Source organism: Bufo gargarizans, chromosome 2 (genome assembly GCF_014858855.1).
Source record: "Bufo gargarizans isolate SCDJY-AF-19 chromosome 2, ASM1485885v1, whole genome shotgun sequence".
NCBI classification, from domain to species: domain Eukaryota; kingdom Metazoa; phylum Chordata; class Amphibia; order Anura; family Bufonidae; genus Bufo; species Bufo gargarizans.
In genome coordinates, this window is record NC_058081.1 from 617,636,912 (window position 1) to 617,661,369 (window position 24,458).

General features: G+C 46.1%; 2 protein-coding genes across 3 annotated transcripts; one reads left to right on the forward strand and one right to left on the reverse strand.

The window, feature by feature from the left end:
- Positions 1-5,662: 5,662 nt before the first annotated feature.
- Positions 5,663-7,135, forward strand: LOC122926829 (lamina-associated polypeptide 2-like). The gene is made up of 2 exons (XM_044278333.1): positions 5,663-5,784; positions 5,873-7,135. Exons 1-2 carry the CDS (start codon positions 5,737-5,739, stop codon positions 7,133-7,135), a joined length of 1,311 nt encoding a protein of 436 aa, XP_044134268.1. The 5' UTR covers positions 5,663-5,736.
- Positions 7,136-14,149: 7,014 nt separating this feature from the next.
- LOC122928837 (TAR DNA binding protein) lies at positions 14,150-24,088 on the reverse strand. 2 transcript variants are annotated; one of them, XM_044282102.1, is made up of 6 exons: positions 23,924-24,088; positions 20,971-21,220; positions 19,122-19,285; positions 18,896-19,036; positions 17,447-17,644; positions 14,150-15,823 (listed from the first exon to the last, which is right to left on the reverse strand). In XM_044282102.1, the coding sequence occupies exons 2-6, from the start codon at positions 21,209-21,211 to the stop codon at positions 15,290-15,292; spliced, it is 1,278 nt and encodes a 425-aa protein (XP_044138037.1). In that variant the 5' UTR covers positions 21,212-21,220; positions 23,924-24,088; the 3' UTR covers positions 14,150-15,289. The 2 variants fall into 2 exon arrangements, with proteins under 2 accessions (XP_044138037.1, XP_044138039.1); XM_044282104.1 differs by having other exon boundaries at positions 17,447-17,617; positions 23,924-24,084.
- Between the last annotated feature and the right edge of the window lie 370 nt (positions 24,089-24,458).

Genomic DNA, 24,458 nt, shown 5'->3' on the forward strand with positions numbered 1-24,458 from the left:
CCGTGTGCCATGGTCTGTGAAAATGCCTAGAGGCGAAAAAAAGGGTGGGTCTTACCAGTGGTGGACGGGGGGACCAATAAGTCGAATACCCAGGAGAAGGTGTTCTCCCATCTGGATGCGTCCTCCAGTTGGTGGACACTTTGTGCAGAGGGGCCACAGGGAAAGGTCTATCCCTATTAAAGCCCTACTTGGCCTATTATGCCCTAAAGTGCCTCCTAACACGGGGTCCTATCCCCGCAAGGGGTTGCCCCGTCCGGAACCTAGCCATTAGAATGGATAGCCCTAGGTGACCCTGTGGGGACAGGGAAATGACCCAGTTAAGGCCTACAGGCCTGGGTAAACTATAAAGATAGGGGTGGAAAACTAGTATGGAATAATGCTCGAAGTCCCTACGCATTTCGTTAGAGAAAAACTCCTACTATATATATCCTACTGTATGGGAAATAAGGACTACTACCTATGACAGACCCCTTAACTCGTCAGGGGACAAGAGTCTAGGGTAGAGTGCAAACCCCTGCTCACAAGCAATCTGTGTGGTTTAGCAGATGCAGGGGGGGGGCTATATATTGGAGTGGTGCAGACATAATAGGACTTTGTAGACCCAGATTCCTACAAAGTAAAAAACATCAATGGGAATACAATCAGGCTGGGAAGCTTGCTCCACTCAATATACTGGCATGTCATGGTGGATTACTCACTGTTTATCAAAATGATCGCATGGCCTTCCTCGTGGAGTGCGGCAGGGCAGATAGGCGTGCTGACCGACTGCCGGCGTCTGACAGCACGTACTGGCGCGCTGTGTAGTTTAAATGGAAGGGGAACGGTGGCTGTGCGCATGCGCAGTGGGCGTGGCCACCGCCCACATGATAGGGTGTCACGTGACGCGGCAGATCGCGCCCTAGATCGCGCATGCGCAAATGCCAGGAAGGGGCAGCCGCATCGCCGCGCAAGCTCGCCGATGTCACGACACCCCATGAGCGTCATTTCATGGGGGTGTAATCTTTGAGGGACGCCGCGGCAGCTGACCAGAAGCGGTAGCAGGGGTGGGAGGGGCCGATGTGTATGACTATGCGGCTCCTACGACGGAACTCCTGCAGGTGCTGGGGAGGGTAAAGACAGCCCCCTCCAGCACGGGACCTAGGCGGGGACTTAATTGGCAGTAGGAACAGGGGTAAGGATCGGGTAAATCAGCACTTAGGGGCACATGATGATGTCCGCTAATAATTCAAATGTAATGATAGTGGCTGGTGGCCACTATTGAGAGCAAATAAGAGAGGAGACACGTGGTAGTGTCTCTTCTCATATCAAATCTGGTCCTGACCTCAGGCAACTCTTGGCCAGACAGATAACACACAGAAAGGGAGCAGTAGAAGGGAGAATGTATAAATGATGGGTGGAGGGTAAAGACGAGGCACGTTGTTAAAAATGATTCACCTAAATTATAAATAAATCACAGCCGAGATACATGTATTGGAGCCAATGGCACTTAAGATTTTGAGGGGTAAATGTTGGCACGTGTTATTTGAGGGATAGATGGCTGGTGAGAACAGGGCACGTTAAGAAAATATAGAGAATATAACTGCCCCATAATGTTCACACCCACCCATCCATAAGTATATGATGTATTTGGTTAATTGGCACCCTGGGTAGGTCAGAAGAAACATCCAAATTGTAACTGGTTGTTTAGACCATGGGGGTGGGTGGTTTTCAATTTGAAAATCCACCAACATTCTCTCTGGAGTATTTTCTTTATCCCAATCCCCCCCTCGTACTGGCTTCCTAATCATTTCCAGGCCTAGAAATGTTACAGCTGATGCCCATCCTCCATGGGCCAAGTGGACATGTCTTGCCACTGGTGTATCCCTGTTGTTGCGGATATCGCCCATGTGTTCGCCTATGCGTACCCGTAGTTCCCTACGGGTCTTACCCACATATCTCATACCGCACTCTCAGGTGAGAAGGTAAATGACCCCTGCGGTGCGACAGTTAATAAAGTCACGTATCTGGTGGGTGAAACCCGTAGGGTCCAACGTTAGGGATTTGCTCTGCGTAACGAATTTGCAAAAAGTACAGCGACCGCACTTAAAAGCATCCGATGACTGGTCTGTGCAGCCACGTCCTTTTTTTAGGAGGATTGCAGTGCCTGTGGACGAATTGGTCTCTTAGGTCAGTTGCGTTTAAGCCACAAGTATTGGCCAACGGGAATCCCCCGCTTCAATGGGACAGGATGGCAGCTGTCCCATGTAAGCAGCGAGTTCTTCAAGGTTTCTTTGCGGTAAATGGTCGTCTGTTGACCCCCCTTGTCATCCCTGGATATGCATATGTCCAGGAAGGGGAGATTGTTACGTGCAATAGATGAGGTGAATTTGAGGTTAATGGTGTTGTGATTTAGTTCCTCCACCAGCCTTCTGAAGTCATCCTCTGAGCCGCTCCACAGAATGAAGATATCATCTATTTAGCGAGCCCAGAGGATGATGTACTCCGTGTACCAACAAGGCGCATCGCCAAACACGACAGTCTCTTCCCACTAGCCCAGGAGCAAGTTCGCATACGATGGTGCACAGGAACTGCCCATCGCAGTGCCCCTGAGCTGGTGGTATATGCGTCCATCAAAGAGGAAACAATTACTGGTGAGCACAAAGCTCAAAAGATGGAGAACCAGCTCGTTGTGTGCAGCGAACTGTAATCCTCTAGCCCTCAGGAAATGTGCCGTGGCTAGGAGACCCTGGTCGTGGGGGATGGAAGAGTACAGAGCCTCAACATCAATTGATGCCAGGAACCAGCTGGATTCGAGGTTAAGGTTCTCTAGTTTAGAGAGTAGGTCACCCGTGTCCCCCTGCACAAATTTGGCCTCAAAGTGATCGATGACCGGCCTGATTTTGTACAGGCGGACATAGGCAGGATCACCTTTGGGACACACACACACTCTGCATTATCTACATAATGCAGGCATTTGCCTGCGTACTGTAAAGTGCAGCCTGGTAGAGGACGTCCCCACTCCAGTAATGCCTGACACTAATTATTTTTTTTTTTTTTACTAGGGCCATGTGCAGCACGATGCCCCAAAATGTCATCTCGGCTGCACTGACAGGAGTCCAGCCACCGGTCCTAGCCTAGCCAAAAATTGAGCAACGAACTGTTGGACGTACAGGTTCGTTTGCTACACCATCAGATTTACAGTGGTCACTGAAAAAAAGACTAAAGTAGTCATATTCAGTGAAGCCCACTGTGGAAATCTGGATTCCTGGTTGGCCAACAAAATCAAGAATCGCAAGCTCAAAATGCTCTGGGGTACATCATGTAAGCTCACCAGTAGGGGGCTCAAGTGGACTTAACTAGTGGGCCGGAAAACTAGTACAGGCCCCAGAGCTGCTCGTACTAGTGTGGGCCACAGTGTCCCTAGCATGGCGGTCCCCTTGCTCCGCCTGGCAGCGTCTCCACCACCTTAGGGGCTCATCATGATCTCTAGATGATAAGGACACAGATGACAAAAGGAAAGTGGGGTCATCCTTGTCCTCACTAGGGCTCTTAGACTAGGAGAACATCCGGCAGGCCATAGGGGAGTGTGTGTGTATGTTAAACTTTATTTGGTGTGTGTGGGCACAGGTGTTCACAAACTTATCCTAAACTTGACAGACAAAAAAAAAAAAAAGGCAAAAGATGTGAAAATTTAGACTCGCTGATCAGCCATGGGGTGGGCGATGCGCTAAGAGTGCCGGCCACAGTCAGCGTACGCAGAAGGAAAAACAAAAAACAAAAAAAAATGCTTGCACCCCTAACCTGTCCCTAAATACCTTTTACTGTGGAGGGTCAGAAGGGGGTGCTGGCTCTGGAGATCCATGCAGCTTGCTCCTCTCTCCTCGTGGACACAAAAGGAGGAGGAGCGCTCCACTAATTTGAACAGCCCGCCCCTGCAGTCAGAGAGCCTATCCTGAGAGGTGATGTCACCATCACCTCTCAGGATGGTGATTGGTGGTGTATGTATCCCACACAGATATCACTTTTTTTTTTTTTAAGTTATTAGCCCACAATTGCAACCTGTACAAGTCTGTTGATATTCCGTTGCTGTAGCTTACATTCTGGATTAGGGCCATGAAATGTAAGACACACAATCATCAGCGTCAATGGTAAGAACAAACGATGTAGTTAGTGTCACCTGATCTGCTGATGTTCTCATTGGAGATGAGCGAATTTCAGGTTATGAGATTCGTTCACACTTAATTTACTGGTAAAAGGTGAATTGCATTATGGATTCTGTTACCACGGACCATAATGCAATTCTATGACGGAATACATAACAGAATGCCTTGAGGCATTCCCTCATAATAGTCGATGGGCTGCAAAAAGGATCCGTTCCATTTTAGTTATGCAGGAGAGTACTCCCCTGCATAACCGAAATGGAACGGATCCGTTTTGCAGCCCATCGACTATTATGACGGAATGCCTCTGAAGGCATTCCGTCATGGATTCTGTTACCACGGACCATAATGCAATTCTATAACGCAATTCACCTTTTATCAGTAAACACAGCTTGAACAAATTTCAAAATATGAAATTCACTCATCTCTAGTTATCAAGTATCTCGCTGCCCTAGGGCTGTGATGGCTGACCTCTTGCTTTGATAAGGATAGCTTTTTGAAGGAAATAGTTCAGGTAGGGGTACAATGACGATCTCCTCTCGCACGTGGGCCATCATATCTGATATAATCTTTTTAAAGTCCCTCAGAGCTTGAAAGAGCCCAAAGGGTAAGGCCAGGAACTGAATATGCACAACATCCCCCTTCTAGCTTGACTGCTACCCTCAGAAACCTCTGGTGGCTGGAATTGATAGGGACATGATAGTAGACTGCGGGATGTGTACTGTGGCCATAAAGCAGTCTGGGAAGAGATTGTACACAGCCGACCTGATGGATTCATTTGAAATCTCTCATACAGCAGATACTGGTTCAAACACTAAGTTTATTATAGTTTGAAACAAGCCATTCGGTTAAGTAAAACCCCTTTGTCACTTCCAGCTCTGGAACCTTTACCAACACCTTTTTTTCGAATAGGTTAAAAAAAAACTCCGATCATGGCAGACTGCTTTGTGGGATCTGAACGGTAATCTGTCAACACAAATCTCCCTCCTTGAATACATTTAAACTTTACTTTTCCCTTTCATCCTCCATGACGGCATACCATGAGAGATGACCCGCCTCCAACCAGGTAGGGACAGGAAGTATAAGTTTGACTCTCCTCCGGCTCCTCCTCAGTGTCTTCCTGTCCCTCCAGGTAGGAGATGGGTTTTCTCTTATGGTCGCCGACCATGAAGAAAGAAGTAGAAGAAGGAAAGATGCCATGTGAGGAGGCAGCAGGGTCCGGTCCCCATTGGGGAAGCCGGGCTCTGGAAGACCTGTCTCTTACCTGCTGCTGGTGCGGGCAGACAGGTCCATGTGGGGCCGGACACTCAGGGAGTCCCTCCGGTCGGTGCGATACTCCACACTGCGATCCGGCATGGCCGGCGCTCACAGTGTCGTCACCGGAAGTGGACGCGCGTCATGCGTTCCACGAAGCGTTCCACAGCTCACTTCCGGATTGGGGCCTGAGAGCACTTCCGGGCGGTGGAGCGCATGCCGGCGGCGGCGGGAAAATTAAAAAAACGCACAGGATTATGGCGGAAGTCGTCCTCTGATCTGAGGTCTGGAGGTAAAAACTATTTAAAGAGGGGGAACAGTGACTTTTGATTCCCTAAAAAAGATGCTGGACCCAGGTGAAATTATGGAGAACACTCAGGGATCCGTACTAGTGAGTAATTTACCAGGACAAGGGTAAAAGGCAGTATATTCTGTTAGATTAACCCTTATGTATTTTCTTTCTTTCTGTATGTGTGCAGAGCGAGAAAGAGAGTGCTCAGAAAGCAAAATCTAGTCAGAGGGCAAAAAAGTGCAGTCTCTGTTCTATTAAACTTTCTGATTCTTCTGATAGGAAAGTGTGTAAAAAATGCACTGACAACATTTCTAAGGATTTAGTTCCGTCCCTAAAAGAAGAACTTAAAAACACAATTAGGGAAGAAATCAGGGCTGCTATGTCAGATACCTCATTAATTCCTTCCTGCTCCAAACAAGCGCAGGGACCAGCGACTAAAGCATCTGATTCAGAATTTGAGGAGGACTCAGAGTCAGGTGAACTCGGGTCTGAAGATTCTGGTTCAGATTCCGAATTTAAAAACTATCTTTTTTCATCGGAAGATACCAGAGAATTAATTAAGGCAGTTAGAGCCACTATGGATCTTTCTGATGAAAAAATCTGTAGATCAGTCCATGACGAGATGTTCAGTGGTTTTGAACAGAGATCTAACCGAGGTTTTCCGGTGCATAAAAACATGCACGATCTGATTAAAAGAGAATGGAGGTCCCCGGATAGGAAACTATTCATTCCTAGGACAATAAGGCGACGTCTCCCCTTTTCTAGCGAAGACGAAGCCTTGTTAACCACCTGCCCTAAGATAGATGTTTCTCTGTCTAAATTAGTGAAGGGTCCTAACGCCTTACCATTTGAAGACATGGGGTCATTAAGGGACCCCATGGATAAAAAGACAGATCAGACTCTTAAAAAAACATGGGAAGCTTGTGCTGCCCTGTTCAAACCAAACCTAGCGGCAACCTCAGTATCCAGATCATTAAAAAAATGGCTCACACAGTTAGAATCCCTATTGAAAGGCGGTAGTACATACGGTGATCTTAAAGATTCCTTTCCGCTCCTAATCAAAGCGGTGGATTTCCTATCTGATGCCACTGCGGAATCTGTCAGGATAGCTGCTAAGGCATCTGGGTTAGCGGTCGTGGCAAGAAGGTCCCTCTGGTTAAAATCCTGGTCAGGTGAGGTCAGTTCAAAATTAAAATTATGTACCTTACCTTTTCATGGTAATCTATTGTTTGGGGAGGATTTAGAGTCCATCCTAGAAAAGGCTTCCGATTCTAAGAAGACTTTTCCCAGAGATTCCGGGAAGAGGAAATTTCCCTTTCGGAGAGTTAAAAAAGGGACCCCCTTTCAAGCAAAGAAAACTAACAGGGACTCAGGCTGGTCAAGGGGAAGAAACCAGAAGAGTAGAGGGTACCTGTTTTCTTCAAAGAATACGGAACCGTCAAAGCAATGACGCCAGTGCTCAGGTAGGAGGGAGACTAAGTTGTTTTTTAGACTACTGGGAAAAAATTACAACAAACCCTTGGGTCTTAAATACGATCTCGGAAGGCTACAAAATAGTTTTCCGTCTTCCTCCTCCCTCAAATATTTTCAGGGTAACTCCTATTCAAAAGACAACTGTTCTCCAAACAAATCTGGAGGAAGGGATTCGGAAGCTTCTGGCTCAAAGGGCCATAATTCCGGTTCCCTATTCTCAAAAAGGTCAGGGATATTATTCAACCGTTTTTCTAGTAAAAAAACCAGACGGGAAATTTCGGTTAATAATAAACCTAAAAAACTTAAACAGATTCATACAGTACAACAAATTCAAAATGGAGACAATAAGATCAACCGTGAATCTGCTGAAAAAGGGGGACTTTTTAGCCTCCCTAGACTTAAGAGACGCATACTACCACATTCCGGTATGCAAACAGTCCCAAAAGTTCCTGCGGATAGCGGTTTATTTGGGGAAAGTTCTGTTCCATTTTCAATTCCAGGTATTACCTTTTGGGATAACATCGGCCCCCAGGGTCTTCACAAAGGTGATGCTGGAACTAGTGGCCCACCTGAGAAGGAGGAATATCTTGATTATTCCGTATTTAGACGACCTACTGATAGTAGGCGAGTCAAAACAGTCACTAGAGAACAATCTCTTTGTGACCTGCCAGACGCTGTATCTGGCGGGATGGCTAATAAATTGGGAAAAATCAAAGCCAATCCCGTCCCAGGAAATAGTTTTCCTGGGTCTCTCCCTGGACACCACTCGTCAAAAAACGTCTCTTACAGAACAAAAAGTCTCTGGAGTGGTAGAAAAGGTCTCACGGTTTCAGAGTCATCCATCCTGTTCGATACGAGAAGCCATGAGACTACAAGGGACCCTGACTTCTTGCATCCCTGCAGTAAAGTGGGCTCAGTTCCACTCTCGAATTCTACAGCAGTGGACGCTGGCCTGCTGGGACAGAAGCCAGAGCTCTCTGGAACAGACAGTTCTGGTTCCTGTTTCGGTGAATCAGAGTCTTCAGTGGTGGAAGCAAGTAAGCCACCTACGCCAGGGAATTCCGTGGAATACGGAGGAGCAGGTTTTCATCACTACAGATGCAAGTCCTTGGGGGTGGGGAGCGCATTACTCTCATCACTATTTCCAGGGGGCCTGGGTAAACCACCAGAAAACTTGGTCCTCAAACCAAAAAGAATTGATGGCAGTCTGGGAGGCCATAAAAGTGGCGAGTCAAGACATAGAGGGAAAGGATGTCCAAATAAGATCAGACAACACCACAGTGGTAGCGTATTTAAACCATCAAGGCGGAACAAGAAGCCTATGTCTGAGTCAAATAACAGAAAAGATTTTTTCCTGGGCAGAAGGAAATATAAGATCCCTTTCAGCGGTCCATTTAAAAGGAAGCTTAAATGTGAAAGCAGACTTCCTAAGCAGGGTCAAGATATATCAAACAGAGTGGAGTCTGAAGGAAGAAGTTTTTCTCCAAATAACCCAAAAGTGGGGAGTTCCCCAAATAGACCTCTTTGCTTCAGCCACAAACGCAAAAGTAGACCGTTTCTTCTCCCTCAATCCAAGAGACAAAAGCGAAGGCATAGATGCCTTTTCAATAAAATGGAGGTTCCATCTAGCTTATGCCTTCCCCCCCCTACAACTAATGTCTCGGGTGATAAAGAAGATAAGGCAAGACAAAGCCCATGTTATTTTGATAGCTCCCTTATGGCCCAAAAAATCATGGTTTCCTCTTTTGAAGGTCATGTCAATCCAAAGTCCATGGATCCTTCCTTGGGATCAGGATTTGTTGTCGCAGGGTCCCCTTCTCCATCCCGAGGTGGAAAAGCTACATTTGGCAGCTTGGAACCTGAAAGGTTGATCTTAAAGGCTAAAGGCTTGACAGATCCAGTCATCAATACTATGTCGGCCAGTAGAAAGGAGACAACCTCTAAGATCTATAATAAGGTTTGGAGAACCTTTAATACATGGTGTGTAAAAGAAAAAGTATCCCCTGAAAAATTTTCGGTCCTTTCAATTCTAGGTTTCTTACAGTCTGGGCTGGAGAAAGGTCTTCGTCCCAATACTTTGAGGGTTCACGTATCAGCCCTTAGTGCAGTTTTTGATGAAAAAATTGCAAATCATTCTTGGGTTGTCAGATTCCTTAAAGGGGCAGATAGACTGAGACCTTCATTGAAAGCTATGACTCCACCATGGGATCTTAATTTAGTTCTATCAGGTTTAACAGAAAGCCCCTTTGAACCTTTATCATCTGTCTCTATAAAATATATAACACTTAAAACCCTGTTCTTAGTAGCAATTACATCAGCCCGCAGGGTTAGTGAAATCCAGGCCCTGAAAATTAATGAACCTTTCTGTGTTATCTCTGCAGATAGAATTACGTTTAAGTTAGACAACTCCTTCCTTCCCAAAGTTGTGTCTAATTTTCACAGGCAAGAAGAGATATTGGTTCCCTCGTTTTGCGACGACCCGAAAACAGAAGGGGAGGAGAGGTTTCATAAATTGGACGTGCGGAGAGCAGTGCTTATATATTTAGAGGCCACGAAGGTTTTCAGAAAGACGGATTCCTTGTTTGTTCAGTTTCTTGGCTTAAACAAAGGGCAGAGAGCAACAAAAAATACCATTTCAAGATGGATTAAGACGGCGATCTCAGATTCGTATAAAGCGCTAGGGAAATCACCTCCTGAAGCCTTTACAGCTCATTCTACGAGATCGGTTTCGGCCTCTTGGGCAGAGAGGGCAAACGCTTCATTAGAGCAAATTTGTAGGGCAGCCACCTGGTCTAGCCCTAATACTTTTATTAAACATTATAGAATCAATGTTAAGGCAGGTCAGGATCTAGCCTTTGGGAGGAAAGTCCTTCAAGCTATAATCCCCCCCTAAAATTGTTAATATGTTATATCTCATGGTATGCCGTCATGGAGGATGAAAGGGAAAAACCAAATTACGTACCGGTAATTCCCTTTTCATGAATCCTCCATGACGGCATAGGGGTTTCCCACCCTAAAAAAAAAAAAAAAAAAAAAGGGATATATGTAAATATAGACGTTCATAAGATTATGATAGGCCTACACATAGGTGATGGTGTGCAAAAAAAAAAAAGATTCGAAAGAACACTCTCTAGGCTGTCGATCCAGAAAGACACTGAGGAGGAGCCGGAGGAGAGTCAAACTTATACTTCCTGTCCCTACCTGGTTGGAGGCGGGTCATCTCTCATGGTATGCCGTCATGGAGGATTCATGAAAAGGGAATTACCGGTACGTAATTTGGTTTTTAAGCCCTGCCTTATCACAGAATGTATCCAAGGGCTGTTGGAGAGCTTCTGCCACTGATGAGAAAAACTAAAAGACGACCTCCAACTGGAGGCCTGGCATCATGGGATTGCTTTTTTTGAGGCATCAGACATCAGAATTCCTAGCAACTACTGTAAACTGCCTTACTCTCTTTATTAAATCTGGGACGGAAAGAACTCCTAGTGGGCTGACTAACAGAGGGAATTCCTTTTTCTCATCTGAGGCTTTTTCTAGTAAATAGTCAAGGACCGGCCCAAATAAAATTTTACCTTGAAAGGAATAGCACAAAGCCTTGGAACTAGCATTCCCCATTCCAGCCCTTTAACCAAATTGCTCTACGGGCAGTTAGATAAGGCGGATGCCCTAGCAGTAAATCTTAGAGTCCGCAGAAGCATCGGCTAAAAAGCTTAAAGCATTATTTATAGTAGGAAAAGAAGAAAGGGCTACCCCCCTTAATGTGAGCCTCTAAGGGTACTTTCACACTTGCGTTGTTTGATTCCGGCAGGCAGTTAAGTTGCCTGAACTGATCAGGCAAACGCATGTCATTTTTTCTGACTGATCAGGCATTTTTCAGATGGGTCAGAAAAATGCATTGCAATACCGGATCAATTTTTCCATTGTCATCAGGCAAAACAGATCCGGTATTTATTTTTCTAATTTTTAAAGTAGATCCGGCATTTTGAATGCCAGATCCAGCACTAATACATTCCTATAGAAAAAAAAAAAAAGCCAGACCCGGTATTCAGGCAAGTCTTCCGTTTTTTCTTCACCGGAGTAAAAACCATAGCATGCTACGGTTTTCTCTTTTGCCTGATCAGTCAAAACGACTGAACTGAAGACATCCTGAACAGATTACTCTCCATTCAGAATACATGGGGAGATGCCCGACTAGCTCTTTTCTGGTATAGAGCCCCTGTGACGGAATTCTATGCCGGAAAAGAAAAACACTAATGTGAAAGTAGCCTAAGGGCTCTTTCACATCTGCGTTATTGACTTCCGGCATAGAGTTCCGTCATCGGGGCTCTATGCCGGAAGAATCCTGATCAGGATTATCCTAATGCATTCTGAATGGAGTGAAATCCGTTCAGGATGCATCAGGATGTCTTCAGTTCCAGAACGGAACGTTTTTTGGCCGGAGAAAATACCGCAGCATGTTGTGCTTTTTGCTCCGGCCAAAAAAACTGAAGACTTGCCGCAAGGCCGGATCCGGAATGAATGCCCATTGAAAGGCATTGATCCGGATCCGGCCTTAAGCTAAACGTCATTTCGGCGCATTGTAAAGTGTAGTGGGGAGCAGTATACTTACCATCCGTGTGGCTCCCGGGGCGCTCCAGAGTGACGTCAGGGCGCCCCAGGCGCATGGATGACGTGATCGCATGGCACGTCATCCATGCGCATGGGGCGCTCTGACGTCATTCTGGAGCGCCCCGGGAGCCGCACGGATGGTAAGTATACCGCTCCCCCGCTCCTACTATGGCAACCAGGACTTTAATAGAGTCCTGGGTGCCATAGTAACACTGAACGCATTTTGAAGACGGATCCGTCTTCAAATGCTTTCAGTACACTTGCGTTTTTCCGGATCCGGCGTGTAATTCCGGCAAGTGGAGTACACGCCGGATCCGGACAACGCAAGTGTGAAAGAGCCCTAACTCCCTCATCCACACTTTTAAGAATCTAGCAACAGAAATAGTGGCAATAGCGGGTTTAAAAGCCACCGCAGAGGCTTCCCAATGCTTTTTTTTTTTTAAATAAACCTCTGCTCTTTTGTCCATCACATCCTTAAAGGGGTTATCCCATCATAATGATCACTGTTAAATCTGTTAATGATTTGACAGTGATCATTTTTGTAAATATACTTTATTAACAAATCCCCACCGATTAGGATAAAATTCATCCCCACTTACCTGATTGTTGTGACTCTGTCTCCCCTGGTTACGACCACTGCTCTTCTCCAAAAGCCGGAAGGTCGCGCTTGCCCAGAAGACGACTCCTTTTCTCCCGGCCGGTCCGCTCGCTGTTCTGAACGCGCACGCTGCCGCGCATGTGCGACAGTGACTTCTTCCCGGCCAGAATAGTACAGAGCTGCGAACGCGCACGCAGGCTCTGTAGGAATAAGTCACCATTGCGCATGCGCATTCAGTCCAGCGCGCGGCACGGCCGGGAGAAGACTTCAATCAAGATGAAGCCCGCCCCCAGCCAGAATCCAGGAAGTGAACGCGCGGTGGCAGCAGGTAAGTATAAAAACGCTTAACAGTCGCTGGGCGGCGCTTACTGTCCCCGACTTCACAAGATCCGGCGCATGCGCAGGGCACTGTTCAGCGCAGCGCTTCAGAGCGGGGACCGCAGAAGCCGCCCAGCAAACTGAATATTCATGAGCTGGGCGGCGCTTCAAAGCGGCAGTTGGGGGAGGCTGGCTCGGCGCAAGAGAGGTGAAACGCCGCCCCTTGGGCAGATTGAAGACCGTTGGAGCAGGTTATAAAACTTAAAGTTTACTGTATGTATAATGTGGACAGGGGGATACTTATATGATTGTAATACCCATTATAAGACCTGTAGTGCCATATATATATACCTCAATATGCTTATTGGCCCTGTCAGTGTCCCTTTAATTAGATTGAGTACATAGTCTGCTCAGCATGCATGCTGGTACTTGTAGCCCCTGGATTCAATGAAGGCCATTTTGGCTCCACAGACATAAATCAAGGGGGTCCAGCATGCATGTGGGACCTGCACTTCCTGGATTCATGGTCGCTGTTATGGCACCCAACAGGTGAGCTTTAGTATCAGGACCCGTCTTATAGAGATCGCCTTGGCGTGCAGAAGACGGGCTCAAATGATTTTTGTACAAAATGGATTTGCTAAGCATCTCTAAGTTATTAGCATAGCATTTACAATGTAATATACTTTTGGTTTGTAGAGTGCTGTTGCACCATGTGTTTGTCAGTGAGCTGGCTGGGCTTTTCTCCTCAGCACACACAGGCTGGCTCCCTCTTCTTGTCTGCAGCATATGCTTCCTCCCACTGCTGTAACCCGGAAGGGATTTCAGAACGCAGGCCCGTGGCCAAACATGCAAATACGGCCGCAGAAGCAACGGAAAGGGGTAGGAGAGAGAAGGGAGCCCAGTCTTATGCCGCAAAGGGGAAACCCTCCTCACACTATTACATAGCCAGGGCCCCGCAGCTCCATGTTAACTCAACCAGCAGATCAGGTTCTCACCTGTCCCTTAGGACTGGAAACAGAACTGGAGGTAGAGGGGATGGTACCCCTTTTAAAAAGGCGGTTCCGATTCCGGTTTCCTGTCCTGAGGAGGTGGAGGCGGTTTTTTACTGTCTTGTGCATGAAGCCTAAGGGATCATTCATATGACTATTAGTCACTGCTCCTGTGCTGTGGGCCGCAATGCATGGGCACTTGCCGTGCGAATTCTGTATTGTGGTGCAGACCCACCCGACTTGAATGAGTCAACAATCTGCAAAATACAGCAAAAGCTAGGCCATGTCCTTTTGCTGTAGCTTGCAGATCCCTCAAGTTTGTGTGAATGGGGCTTAAGCTTTTAGCAGCATGCTTTGAGTGGAGGAAGGCATCCATGCACAGCAATACTCAAGTTATGCAGGCCATCACACCTACAGACGACTTGGAGGGAATGCATTTTTTTCTACTATAAGCCCACAAAAAGAAACCAAAAACACCTTTGTTTAAACAGTTTTATTTAAGAATCCTACAATGACAGGTCTTGTAAAAAGCATCCAAACACAGAACACATGACTGCAGCAAACAGCATTCTGGTTATTACTTACAAACCGAAACAGTCCCAACACTATGAACAGGAGCATTTTTCATTTCACTCCAGAGCGTTCACCACCCGCCCCCACCAGCATCATATGCAGTTCACAAGGACTCACATTAGCATTAAACAGAAAAGAATGCACACCTCATACAGCATTCACAACAGTAGACATTTCAAGGAGAGGGATTTTTTTTGTACACAAACTTATTTCAAACAGTTATAGCTTTTAGGCAGGGAAAAAATTAAGCTCCAGTCTTCCAAATGAACAAGTCCTTTGAATGCAAGAAACATTCGTACGTTACTTGCTCCCACTGCTCTCTGCACACGCTCACTATGGCCACTGGATCGAGAGACACATCTCCAACGTTTAGAAAAAAAAAAAAAATTCCCAAAATGCACCACCAGGTCTCTGCATGCTCTCTGGATCTCGCTCATACCCCAAGCCTCTCATGCCTTGGTACCAACAATCCCACAGTTCAAACAGCCTTTTGGTTCCATCTCACAGCCGTGCGTTCTCAAAGTGCTGGTACGACTTCCACGAAATAAAAGTAGTGGACAAAAATTGGATCACCCACCGTCTTAAGAATCACTGTGTGCAGCAGACGACTTCTTGATGGTTATTATGAAGAATTGATTCCAGGGCAGGATATAAAACAGAACTGAGCGCCCGGTCCCAGAGACAAATGTGCGGAGCAGAGATCAGTAGTTGAAGCAGTAAATACAATTTAGGAAGACTGTACTAAACAAGATGTGATTCTCATTTACATCAAAGAAAACTATATAGATATATTTTGTGGTTTTAAGTTAGTAACTGGCCTATGCCAAACAAAAACAAGTAGTTTTCTTCAACAGGCAGGTAGGGTTCATGAACTACTTAATCATGGGCTCACACCATATTTCCTTCATAGAAGATATGCAGCTGAACCACCAGCAAGCTTGAAGAAAACCTCTAAGGAAAATTCTGTAAATTAAATTTTACACTTGTACTTACCATAAAATTAGGAAATGTTGACTTACCTACCCCCCACACTGAGCCATACTACCTACATACCCCAACCTGAGGACTTTGATTCCATGCTCGAGCTAAAGCCCCCATTGAACCCAGTACCAGAGCCAGCATTAGGAGAACCCCAGCCTATAGCAGAGTTCGAGCCATAGGAATTACTACCCGAGCCAAAACTCTGTGGCTGGTCTCTTGGCTGATTCCCTTGCCCCTGATTGTTACCCTGTGGACCAGGTTGATTCTGCTGACTAGCAAGCATACCCATCATCCCCCAGCTGCTCTGTAAGGCTGCCTGAGCAGCAGCCATCATTGCAGGGTTAATGCTAAATGCCCCAAAGTTCATGCCGCCACCACCACCACCAGCAGCCCCCATGTTATTAGGCTGGTTGTTAGCAAGGCCACTATTGTTTGGCCTGTTATTAGGATATCCCTGATTCCCAAAGTTGGGTCCTGGGAATCTGCCACCCCTCTCCAAAGGGCTCCTATTGTTATTATTGTGTTTAGGCTCAGCTGTAGATACATGAACGCTGACTCCTTTGATAATAAGATCTTCTCCACACAAAGACTGGGCAACCTTGGAAAAAACATAAAGACATTCACTCACTGAAGTCACATCTACAAATCCAATTCTAGCACCAAAGGACACTTTTACTTGAAACCAAGTTACACAGTGTAATACACTTACAGATTCCTGTAGGCAGAAACTTCCACCTAGCAATAAGCCTGGTGAAATCAAATGGGTAGTGTATAGCACTGGTCTGGGCATCACTGACAGTCTCCTCTAAAACCACCCAGAACAGCTATATACACTGCCCATTTGTGCCAGTGACATCGGGTTCTCTACTAGGTGCAAGTCTCTCCCTAGCATGCTGATGTGAAGCACGGTACGTCACCAGCTCACAACAAGCTACATGATGCAAGGAAAGGGGAGCTTGTCAGGGTTCAGCCTTGGACACAGCCACTCTTAATGACCTGCATTAGTCAAGCAAAAGATTTTAAATGAGTGCCCTCATCTGGGGATTAATGGCAAAACCTTGGACCCACTACTATCTTGAGAACGGGCCCTACCTTATACTGCTGTGAAAAGATAGGTGGCTGTGCACGCATGGATCTGCATTCACTTTTATGGAAGTTTCAAAAAATAGTCAAGTGTGGGTTCCCTTTTCAAGATAGTTGTGCTGGTCCCACTTCTGAGACCTGCCTCTATCAGACATTTATGACATACCGTGGATGTGCCACAAGTATAGATGGGACAACCCCTTTAAATCCAGACAGCCACATGGCCAAAAAGGGAAAGCTAAGAAAACTTGTGGTCTGTCATATCCACAATTGTCAGTGTGAGCACATTTCAGGACCTACCCAACGCTCAGGCAAGAACTGGATCAATTAGTATTTTCACCATAGAAAGTCAAGGATAATGAATAGATTGGATCTCTGACTTCCACAGATCCATCGCCCACATACAGGAGCATTTGTTTATTTGCCTATATAATAGGAAATTATACAATCCTCTAATATACATGTATATAAAAGTCTGCATACATACCTCATATCAGACAGCTGACCCCTATTTGAAGAATGGTACAGTCCATGTACATATCAGTCCTGTGTAATGCATCAATGGCTGTCATGTGACACATTACCATACAATTTATGACATTACTGATGCAATGTTTAGTCCTAACCAGCCCTCCTATGGATGCATTTTACAGGACTAAAATGGACTGTACCATATTTTTTACCTCTAGGGAGTGACAAAGACAGATAATTACGGTCCACAAACAAAATTATAAATACATGTATATTAGAAATCTGCTCAACTTCTCTAAAATGTAATTAAAACCAGAATACATCGCTAAGCAGAAGGGAGCACAGTACCCCCCAGACATCACCGCTTACTTCTGCAGTATATTTGATCTACTTAATGGGAAAGCCACTTAAAGGGAGTGCGCCAAGTCTTCCACAGCCCCGACATGGGAGCCTCTGAAGACTACAGAGACACCGTATAAATGGATGGGCAGGGTATACGTGGAGAACTGGACCCCCACCAATCAGGTAGTTATCCATTATCCTGTGGGCAGGGGATAGCTTGAAAACTTGACACAACCCCTTTAAAATTTATGAACGAACACTTTAAAAACCATTTACTCATGCAGAATAGATCACAGATTCTATATATAACTTAACGGCCTCTTACCTGGTCATCGGCAAAGGTCACAAAGGAAAACGCTCTAAATGGCTTCGGGATGAACACATCCACAACCTCCCCGTACTGTGTGAAGAACTGGCGAAGCTCCTCCGCTGTCATATCCTCAGTGCACCGGCCAACAAATACCTTACGGCTGCGCATAGGTTCATCCGGGCTTTGCTGTAGAGAATCCACAATGAGTGAGTCCTAGAAGTATGCATCCCAACGTCATGACGAATAGTAATAAAGTGACATGGCAGCATCACGTGAATGGGAGACACCCAGCACTTCTGTACACAGCAGAGCTTTTAACATTTCCAGAGAACCCTCCATATACAGGTAATAAGAGAATGCGTCAGAAAAATAAATAATTTAAATTCGTTTTTAGGTTTAACTTTTTTTGGTGGCAATTTTCCATATAATATATAATAAAAAAGTCTCTTCTGACCAGGACTGTGGAGGCAGCCATCTTGCCTGAGCTGTTTGACAGCAATTACATTTTTTAAAGCCGCTAGTACAGGCCATGGGTGCTGCAAACTGTAGGGCAATCTTTGGCTTCTATGGGAGGATTTTATAGGCACACTGAGTAGATGTCATTGTAATCCTGCCTGTAAAGATAATGCTATGATGGCTGAAGTGATCTGTACAGCCCACAAGGTGGCACATGTTGTTGGCCTTAGTGGCTAGTGTGGGAACTCCAGTATTTTAGCTTTTTTCCCCTCCTACCATGAAACTAGATTAGAACCAAAGCACTTGTGTGTCACTGTCTGGTTTTAACTGGCAGTAAATACTTTTGCGACATATCCCCTTTAAAGATGGTAGCTTTCTACAAATCATGCCGACAACTGTGGATCCAAAGCCCATTTACTACAATCTTCACATAGTAGCCCCTACAGCAGTCAAGTGCATAATGCCATACACATACAGCATAACGTTCAAGGGATTGTATAGAGTTGGCTGCAGTGCCGAGCCCACTCCATATGCAGACGTGATGGCTATATAATAAAGCAGGCAGCTGGCCACAATGAGACCCATGTTAGAGCTGTACTTCTCAAGGAGACCCACAGGTGACAGCTCTATAAGAAAATAGTAAATCTCAAGGAACAAACGATCTGAAGATCAAAGTATTTAAAAAAAAAAAAAGTTAGCCCTCTTTCCCCATAATGAATTATATAAATTGCATGGTCCGTGAAAAGCTGTCTGAGAGCTGCAGGCTGTGCACCCCAGGATCACTGATACTGTGAGTTCAGCTCACATACCGGTGGTCAGGAAAGGCGATAGTCACAGAGCACACGCAGCCACGTGGAGTGTTACTGCGGGGCATCATTGCACTTTTTACACTGTAGATTGTGTTAGTTTTTGGGGCATATACATCTTTGCTATGGTTTAAACAGAAAATGTACTAGTGCGGAAGAGTCTTCACTACTGACCACAGACAAAGTGAGAACGTGGCTTTACCTTGGAATTAGGCAGCTTACAATCGCACCATCTTCCATCTATCATGTGACGCTGGGACATCACCTTCACTTGCGTTTCATATTCAGTAAACCTTACAAAGCCAAAACCTTTAGAATGGCCAGTTTTGGCATCCTTTTTAACCTGGCAAAACATTAAAGAAAAAGCATTAAGTGGCAAGAACCATGAAACCACAGCAGGCACTGGGGGACTTTAACAATATCAATACCTGGACCATAATGACTTCCCCATAGGTGCTGAAGTAGTCCTTTAGATCCTGCTCTGTTGTTTTCCATGGTAAGCCAAGCACAATGAGATCAGAGGTTTTAGTCACAGCTCGCTTGATTTTTACAGCAGAAGAAGCATCAGTTTCATCCATCTTCCTTTTATTATCTGTAAAAAAAAAAAAAATATATAATATTAAATTACAAAACTTAGGCTACTTTCACACTGCTGTTTCTGGGTCCGCCTGCGAGATCCGTTTCAGGGCTCACAAGTGGCCCAAAACGGATCAGTTCAGCCCCAATGCATTCTGAATGCATCAGTTTGCCTCCATTCTGCTCTGGAGGCGGACACCAAAATGCTGCTTGCAGCGTTTTGATGTCCGTCTGACAAAACTGAGCCAAACGTATCCCTCCTGACTTACAATGTAAGTCAATGGGGACGGATCCGTTTGCATCATCATGAACAATTATAGGTGCGGATCCGTCTGTGCAGATACCAGACGTATCCGCACCTAAACGCAGGTGTGAAAGTAGCCTTACTTAAACTAGATAGAGCGGCCGCTGTAGTGCCCAACAAGGAGACTGCTAGTACTGCCTCTCACCGCACAGGACAGGGGGTTGGGAAGTGACCAGTTAGGGTACTTTCACACTTGTGGCAATGACTAAGCAAGGAGTGCCAACTGATGGCATTTGTAAAACTGATCAGGATCCTGATCAGTCTTAAAAACGCCTGGTCAGAAAAAATGCATCGAAATGCCAGATCCGTCTTTCTGGTGTCATCTGGCAAAATGAATCCGGCATTTACTTTTAACTTATTTTTCAGTCTGCGCATGCGCAGACTGGATCCAGCATTCCAGTATTTTGAATGCCAGGTCACTAATACATTCCTATGGAAAAGAAAAATGCTGGATCAGGTGTAACGTTACATTACCCTCCTTCATGAGATTTCCCTACCTTGTAACTTCCGGTCGGATCGGAAATAACGTGAGGTGTGCCTCCTCACGTCGAAAAAAAAATGGCCATCAGATCTCCCTACCCCCACACTGCGCAGGCATGGAGATTGGATGGATGTTCTGTAGTTAGCTGCGATTGTACACTGGGCTGTAATTTTTCCCTACCCTAAGGCTGGTGAGGCTCTCCAGCGCATGCGCAGTGTCCCATGTCCAGCTGAACTCCGCTGTGAGATTTCCCTAAACAGTCGTTTTGCACATGAGCAGATCGGCACAACTCCTCACGTCATTTCCGGTGCGACTGGAAGTTAAGACGTAGGGAAATCTCACGAAGTAGGGTAATGTAACGTTACACCAGCATTCAGGCAAGTCTTCAGGGTTTTTTTTTGGGCTGGGGATAAAACCGTAGCATGCTGCGGTTTTATCTTTTGCCCGATCAGTAAAAAAGACTGAACTGAAGACATCCTGATGCATACTGAACGGATTGCTCTCCATTCAGAATGCATGGGGATAAAACGGATCAGTTCTTTTCCGGTATTGAGCTTCTAGGACAGAACTCAATGCCGGAAAAGAAAAACGCGAGTGTGAAAGTACCCTAAGAACCCAACTCTCCCCACGATTGCATAGGTTTCCTTCCACAGTCCAAAGACATTCTAATAAGGAACTTATACTAGGAATAATTTTAAAAAGCACACAATACTTGCAAGCAATGTCACCCCATGCCACTCGTTTGATTCCTCTCAAATGCCCACCTGATCAATAAACATTCCGTCTAAAAACAACCCCTTTATTAAGTGGTATTCTGCATTGTGGCATCTTCAGGTCGGCTGTAAAGTCATATGGGCTTCTGTTGTAATCTCAAAGATATTTCCACTATAGCTCCACACAAATGAAAACTTCTCACCTTTTGGGTAGTTCACGACATATACCAGATTTCCCCATCCATTTTCTGGAGCGTGGAGAATGCCTTCTACCAGGCGGACACCACGCATACACTGATTCACCGGATTCCTGTATCGGAGGCCGCAAGCACCAGGGAACTGGGCAGTGACAGTGGACAGCAGAACGGTGCCATCATCCTCGGATGGAATTTCCATTGGCTCCTCATTCTCATCCTCTGCCACGCGGATATATTCCATTTCCATGGCTGCAAACTAAGACACAGTCACGTCAGCTTCTCAAGTCATCCAGAGTGGACTTTTCTATACAAGACATTCACAGCACACACTGTCAACCCTTTAAAAAGGACTATACCCATCTCATGGAGTGATCGCACACTGCTAGGACATGGTTCCTACCTTTGGAATCCCACCAAAAATCAGAATGAAGGGGCCTAGCAAAATGTCATCACTTCATGAGACGGATGCTTTAAAGTGTTAAGTCATTTTTTATTTAGTACTGTATAGGGGCATTGATACTGACCATTTCTGTAATGTTTCAATTACTGAAAACGTACATTTCCATTAGAAAAATAGCTGTTAAGTGGCCCATTTTGAGTCATAGCCACGTCCCTCTGGTTACAGTGTTAGCAAGTCCCCACTGTTATGTAAACAGAAGACAGAGGGGCGTGGCTAAGGCTCAAAATGGGCCACGTTACCGCTATTTTACTAATGGAAATGTACGATTTCAGTAATTAAAACACATTACAGAAATGTCAGTATAAATGCCCCTATAAATTACAAAGAAATAAAAAAAATAAAATTAATGACCGTAACACTAAGGGTGCAGCCACTTGTTCAGGTTACTGGATGCCATTTTTTACTCCAATGGCAAAAGTGGATTTATAAAGACGTGCCCTTCCTTCATACAAGGCCTTGGTTTATATTATTCTTTCCTGGTTTTGCTGTCAAAGAGCTGCATTAAAAAAAAAAAAAAAAAAAGGGAACACTCCCCAATGGCACTTTCTCCCCTAGTCTGACAAACACTTATTGAGTGTGATACATATGGGCAACTGGTCTGTACAGGATCCCCAATACCTATATGTCTGCAGCTTGTTACAGGGCATCAGGGTCCGCCAAAAATGAGTGGTTTAGAGCAGGCCCTGCAGCTGTTGTAAAACTACAACTCCCACAATGCCCTGCTGTAGGCTGTTCAGGCATGTTGGGAGTTGAAGTTTTGCAACAGCTGGAGGGCCGCAGGTTGAGCATGCCTGGTTTAGAGCAAGAACCAAGAGTGGAGCCTACACAATGATGACTGAACGGTCTGCGCCTGTTCTGGGCTTTTGACCACAATCACCGATGGAAACCACTGACTGTGTGAACAAGGCTTCTGGTCCAGCATGCACGTGGCCCCATTTATTATATACGGGAGACTGGTCCAGAGCTCTGTCCAACTGCCCCACAGAGTAAGGGCTCATTCACACAAATGTGTGATGCCCAATGCAGACCACATTTGCGGATCTGCAATACACAGACACCGTTCCGTTTGCATTCAGCATCACGGATTCGGACCAATTCATTTCGATAGGTCTGCAAATCCAGAGATGCGGAACACTACGGAGTTCTTTCTGGGGTTCCTTGCCCCCACAATGCAAAGAGATAGAGCATATTCGATCTTCTTGTGGAACGGAGGGATTGCAGACCCATTCAAGTGAATGGGTCTGTGATCCCCATGCACCTGCCCGTGCATTGCAGGCCGCAACTTGCGGTCCACAGCACGGGCTTCACGCGGTCATGTGAACGAGCCCTAAATAGGCCATCGGCATGCACGCCTGACCCACCAGTCCATTCAGACAGGAAAAGCTCAGGATCAGTGGGGTCCTAGCCATCATACCCCCACCAATCAGGTAGATTAAACCCTCTCCCGTGGATAGAGGAAAGGTTTTAGTGTAGATAAACTGCTGACCCACAAATTACAGATACCACATGCATCACCCATGTCTGTAGCAAAAGATAGAACAGGTCCTATTCTTATCCTCATAGGCATTTTCTATTATGGTTGAGGCCACGTGCGGTCCACAAATTGTGGAACACACACAGCCGTAAGGGTCCATTCACAAGTCCGCAAAATGTGTCCACATCCGTTCCGCAATTTTGCGGAATGGGTGCAGACCCATTCATCTTCAATAGAGATGGGAATGTGCTGTCCGCATCTGCGGATCCACACTTCCGCAAAAAAAAAAATAAAAAAATAATAATTTGCAGACAAGATTATATATTTTCTATTAAAGTGCCGGCGATGTGCAGTCCACAAATTGCAGAATGCACATTGCCGGTGTCCGTGTTTTGCAGATCCGCAAAACACTTACGGACATGTGAATGGCCCCTTACCCATGTTCTGCGGATCTGCAAAGCACTAAGGCAGTCGGAACAGGCCATTAGGCCAAATTCACACTTGCGGCAACAAGTCCGCTCTGGCCCCATTCACTATAATGAGGGGAGGCCGGGGGTCCCGTAGTAGCACGGCAAAAAGAGGCACCGGACAAAAACCAGAGTGCTATAGTTTCTGTAGGCCGCCTCACGGCATGCCGGACCCTGCTGCCGCAAGCGTAAAGCGCAAGTGTGTGAATTAGGCTTTACTAATGAGACAGCGGCTTCATCAGATAGGCAAACATGGTCCCAACACAGGTCTCTTCCAGGACAGTTCATCCTCCGTGTGACGGCCCGATTTCCTGGACCTAACCTGCAGCACCAGGAAACACGGAGCTCACACGCGGCGGGCTCCAGCAAGCCCGTGTGAACGAGGCCTAAGGAGCGGGGGGTGCGAGGTTGTTTTATTAAAGGAAGCAGAGTTAAAACAGCGGCGCACAGGCGTGTAATACACGGCAAGGAAGCGAACTAAAACTAGGCCCGGCCGCCCCCCTCCTCCGGCCCCCGCCATGCGGCAGCCACACAAGCTCCATCCCGCCGGATACTCACATGCTCCAGGTCCAAGCTAAAGAAGTGCTCCCGGGTGTCGGCGAATGCCTCACAACTGGGAACCGGCCAAAAACCCAGCAACGCTCAGCCCTCCCGCGGATATCCTCACACCTCCCGAGCTCCGTCACAAAATGGCGCTTACGTCTCCTACTCAAGCGCTCCTCGCCTGCTGAGCCCTACCACTGCCGTAAACAAGGGGATGACAAACCTAGGATTCCTGGTCGTTCGGTCCAGTAAGTAAAATAATCAATGCTGGTATCCGCTGCTAGAACTCGATTAATAGCGCACAGTTTCAGAAAAGTGCTTTTGAAGGCTGTTTGGTGGGAGTCGTAAGTGTTCCAACCTCCCCTAAATCTTAACAAATGGTGGCGTCCTAGTCTGCGGGTAACGGTGCGCCTGCGCAGTGGGGCGGGAGCATGTGCTGGTCTTTCGTTAGACAAAGGGGAAAATATAGGCCTGTAGTGAGGAAGCGTCAGGTCCTGTGTGTTTCTATGGGGAGAGACGGATGACGTCAGCATCGTGTACAACGGCCGTT